General features: G+C 41.8%; 1 protein-coding gene across 1 annotated transcript in view; it reads right to left on the bottom strand.

Annotated features, from left to right (window-relative positions):
* Window positions 1–841: 841 nt before the first annotated feature.
* The window catches only part of Gad1 (glutamate decarboxylase), a 103,831-nt gene continuing 99,672 nt past the window's right edge, over window positions 842–5,000 (bottom strand). The window contains exons 8-10 of the mRNA XM_080265394.1: window positions 3,891–4,040; window positions 2,593–2,790; window positions 842–1,015 (exon numbers count right to left, since the gene is read on the bottom strand). Coding sequence (XP_080121520.1) covers window positions 842–1,015; window positions 2,593–2,790; window positions 3,891–4,040 — 522 coding nt within the window. The remainder of the gene's footprint in view (window positions 1,016–2,592; window positions 2,791–3,890; window positions 4,041–5,000) is intronic.

Raw genomic sequence — 5,000 nt, 5'->3', positions numbered from 1 at the left:
GGTCAAATATCTCTATACATATAACGAACTTTTTTTAAATTTTCTGAATCAACATAACAACTTTTTAAATCTCATGTCAGTTCCAATAGACAGCACCTTGATACTCCTGTCCTTTTGGCTGTCATTTATCTATCTATCTATCTATTTATTTATTTATGTAATTTTATGACTCCTAGTACTCTCTCTCTCATCCCAAATCCATTTCCAAATCAGTCTTACTCTCTTTCTCCTCTTCTCTAATTTCTCCCTCCTCCTCCTCCCCCTCCTCTCTCCCAAACCCCTCTCCAAATCTCTCTCTACCTCCCTCTCCTTTCCTCCTCTCCACCTCTTTCCTCTCTTTCTTCTCTCCATCTTCCTCTCTTCTCCTATTAATTTGGTCTCCAATCTCTCCATATCTCACAGCCCTTTTCCTCCCTCCTCTCCCCTCTCAAATCCTTCTCCAAATCTCTCCCTTCCCTCACTTTCTCTCCTCCTCCCTCCTTCCTCCCTCTCCCTCCTTCCTCCAACATCTCTCTCCCTCCTTCCTCTCCTCCTCCTCCTTCTCCAAGTCTTAATGCAAAAAAGCCAACATCTTTTCTTACTTCTCCTTTTCCTCCTCCATCTCTTCTCCACCCCTCCCTCCTTCCTCCATCATTCTCTCTCTCCCTCCCTCCACCTCTCCTCCTTCCTCCTCCATCTCTCCACCTCCTCCTCCTCCTCCTTACACGTCATAGCCAAGTCTATCCATTTCTTCAATCAAAAAAATCAACATCTTATTTCTTCGTCTCTTGTTTTTCCTCCTCCCTCCCTCCTCCCTCTCTCTCCCTCTTTCCTCCATCTCTCCAGCTCCTCCTCCTGCTCCTTACAAGTCGTAGCCAAGTCTATCCAGTTCCTCAATCAAGAAATCAATGTCTTCTCGCCTGACTGCCTGTGAGGATATGATGTTCCTGAAGAAGTTAGGGTGGTGGTCCAGGGGCTGGTAGCCGATCATCAGCGTGCCGGCCGTCATCATGCGCCCCTTCAGGATGGGCTGCACCTGCGGGAGTTAGTTAGAATGAGTTAGAATGAAGGGAAGGGGTGGTTAGAATGAGTTAGATTGAAAGGAAAAAGGAGTTAAAATGGCTGAAATGAGTCAGAATGAAGAGAATGAGAAGTTAAAATGGTTGGAATGAGTTAGAATGAAGGGAATGGGTGGTTAGAATGAGTTAGAATGCGTTAGATTGAAAGGAAAAAGGAGTTAAAATGGCTGAAATGAGTTAGAATGAAGAGAATGAGAAGTTAAAATGGTTGGAATGAGTTAGAATGAGTTAGAATGAAGGGAAAGAGAAGTTAAAATGGTTGGAAGGAGTTACAATGAGTTAGAATGAAGAATGGGGAAGTTAGAATGAGTTAGAATTAAGGGAAGGGGTGGTTAGAATGAGTTAGAATGAAGGGAGGGTGTGGTTAGAATGAGTTAGAATGAAGGGAAGGGGGTTAGAATGACTAAGAATAAGTTAGAATGAAGAGTTGTTAGAATGAGTTAGAATGAAAGGAAGGGGTGGTTAGAATGACTTAGAATGAAGGGAACAGGGTGGTTAGAATGAGTTAAAATGAAGGGAAGGGGCGGTTAGAATGGCTAGAATGAGTTAGAATGAAGGGAAGGGGTTGTTAGAATGAGTTAGAATCGTTAGAATGACTTAAAATGAAGGCAAGGTGTGGTTAGAATGAGTTAGAATGAAGGGAAAGAGAAGTTAAAATGGCTGGAATGAGTTAGAATGAAGGGAAGGGGAGTTAGAACGAGTTAGAATGAGTTAGAATGACGATAAGGGATGGTCAAAGTTCAAAGGGCCGCTACAAGATGGGTACCAAGCTTGAGGGATCTAAGCTACGAAGAAAGACTAGAAAAACTGAATCTACCAACACTACAGGAGAGAAGGAAAAGAGGAGACATGATTACGCTATATAAATACATCTCAGGGAAGGAGAAAATAAATATAAATGAATATATAACCTATGGGGAAGCATCAGCAAGAGGACACTGCAAAAAAATACTTGAAAATAGAGGCGATAAAGACGTATGTAAATTCAGTTTCCCAAATAGGGCAATTGATCAGTGGAATTTGATCAGTTGGGAGGAACACACTGAGGTGGTTTGGCCGTGTGCAGAGGATGGAGAGTGAGAGACTGACGAGGAGAGTGTATGTGAGTGAGGTGGAGAGGGGGAGAGGGAAGGGGTGGCCAAGGATGATATGGAGGGATGGAGTGGAGAGGTATATGAGGGAAGGGGGGTGTGAGCTGGGAGCAGGGCAGTGACATGGCGGGGGACAGGGCGACATGGAGGCGATTTGTATGTGGCCACCCCTTTCGGGATTGAGGCGTCTGAGAATAGATAGATAGATAGATGGACAGATCAGAGGAATGCACTACCGAATGAAATAGTGTGTGCCAAAACAATTCATAAATTTAAGGATATGTACGATAAAAGTGGTTTAAAACACGGGACAGTACGAGCTTGACTCATTCCTGTAAAGAGAGGTAACACACACACACACACACACACACACACACACACACACACACACACACACACACACACACACACACACACACACACACACCTGCACCCCCCCTTACCTCCCCCAGCAGCTTATGGCGTTCTGGTCCTGCCTTCATGGACCGGAGGCGATGTGGGACGTACCAGAAGCAGACGTTGGTACACTCCGGTTCGTCGTTCAAAAATTCAAACTTATCCGGGTGTTGCTTCATCCGTTGCACCATGTATGACGTCATTTCGAACAGGTGGTCAATGTGCCTCTCAAATCCCTCATCACCCTGGAAAAAGGCCGAGCTCTGTCAGTTATGGAAGCTCCCTAACACCTTTTCTTAAGTGATTTGTTTTGGTTATCTTATTACACTATATATGACGTCATTTCGAACAGGTAGTCAATGTGCCTCTCAAATCCCTCATCACCCTGGAAAAAGGCCGAGCTCTGTCAGTTACGGAAGCTCCCTAACACCTTTTCCTAAGTGATTTGTCTTGGTACTGTCTCATTTTGTCACGTAAAATCCTTCTGAAGTTCCCTAACACCTTTTCCTAAGTGATTTGTTTTGGTTGCTACACTGTACTGTCTCATTCTGTTACACAGAATCCTTCTAAAGCTCCCTAACACCTTTTCTTAAGCGATTTGTTTTTGTTATTTTATTACACCATATATGACGTCATCTCGAACAGGTGGTCAATGTGCTTCTCAAATCCTTCGTCTCCCTGGATAAAGGCCGAGCTTTGTCGGTTATGGAAGCTCTCTAACACCTTTTCCTAAGTGATTTGTTTAGGTACTGTCTCATTTTGTTACATAAAATCCTCCTAAAACTCCCTAACACCCGTTCCTAAGTGATTTGTTTTGGTTTTTACACCGTACTGTCTCATTCTGTTATATAAAATCCTTCTAAAGCTCCCTAACACCTTTTCTTAAGTGATTTGTTTTGGTTGTTTCACCGTACTGTCTCATTTTGTTACATAAAGTCCTCCTAAAGCCCCCTAACACCTTTTCCTAAGTGATTTGGTTATTACACCTTACTGTCCCTTTCCGTATTACATAAAATCCGTCTAAATGTTTGAAGATATAATTGCAATGTCTGTACTGATTTCAACACTCCATCAATTTAACACAGAAACTGACTAATTTTTAACATCAATATATCACCCAACCTTTTCTAACATCCTAACACATCTAACAATCTCATCTAACACCCTCCTCTCACCTTGGAGCGCCAAAGTAGTCAATATTTGAAAATACCGTTGTGTCGTCCGCTAATTTCAACATTCCATCACTCTAACAGAAACTAACACATTCTAACAGCATCAATATATCACCCAACCTCTCCTAACATCCTAACACATCTAACAACCTCATCTGACACCATCCACTCACCTTGGAGCGCCACAGCAGCCACAGTTTGAAGATGTCGTTGTGTCGGCCGCACTGGATGACCTTGTCGCCAGTGTCGTAATTCACATCGTAGGGTTTGTCTTGCTGGAAGAGGTAGTCGGCGCACATCTGGTTGCAGGAGATCAGCAGACCCTAGGCAAGGAGGGACGGGGTAAATTCAAAATACATTCAGCGTGTCATTTCAACTTCAAAAATGATTCAAAACAAGCGATTACAATATATTCATCCCAAGTTTGAATTTTGGATGCTTTCAGAGTGTCATTTCAACTTCAAAAATGATTCAAAACAATGCTATTACAATATATTCTTTACATTTATGCCAAGTTTTAATTTTGGATGCATTCAGTGTTTCATTTCCACTTCAAAAATGATTCAAAACCAAGCGATCACATATATTCTTTAAATTTATGCCAAGTCATGTTTAAATGCACTCGGATAATCATTTCAACTTCAAAAATGATTCAAAAACAAGTCGATTTTCAAACATGCATAACAACTGTAGTTTTACACGCATTTAGATATCACCAAATACTGCAGAAGGCGATCTCTCTCTCTCTCTCTCTCTCTCTCTCTCTCTCTCTCTCTCTATCTATCTATCTATCTCTATCTATCTATCTATCTGTCTATCTATCTATATATGACGCCAAATTTCCTCCTAACGAACTGACGGTTTTAAATTTAAGAGTACAAATACGGTATGGTACAAATCTTAGGTATAGTTCAGATTTTAGGTACTGTATAAATTTTAGGTATAGTACACGTACTATAGTACACATAATATAGTATAGTACAAATTTTAAGTACAGCTAAAAGTACAATATGTTATCACTGTTAGTCTTCAGCACAAGTAATAACGAAAGGCTGCCTCATTTGTCACCAGTGTAATGCCCTCCAGAGACGTGAATAAGTCGCTATCTGGCAGCCACTACGACACACTTCTACCTGCCAGGGAGGACATTAACCAGGCCTACAAGGGAGTGAATCGGAAAGGGAGAGGAGTTAGGGAGAACACTCAAGACATATCCTGGAATAATTCGCTGAGGAAGAGGTGTTAGGGAAGAAATTATCCACCGAAATTCGAAAATAAATCGC

Source organism: Coenobita brevimanus, chromosome 15 (genome assembly GCF_032717465.1).
Source record: "Coenobita brevimanus isolate Jiangsu-jjx chromosome 15, ASM3271746v2, whole genome shotgun sequence".
NCBI classification, from domain to species: Eukaryota; Metazoa; Arthropoda; class Malacostraca; order Decapoda; family Coenobitidae; genus Coenobita; species Coenobita brevimanus.
This window is presented reverse-complemented; position numbering and strand designations above follow the sequence as displayed.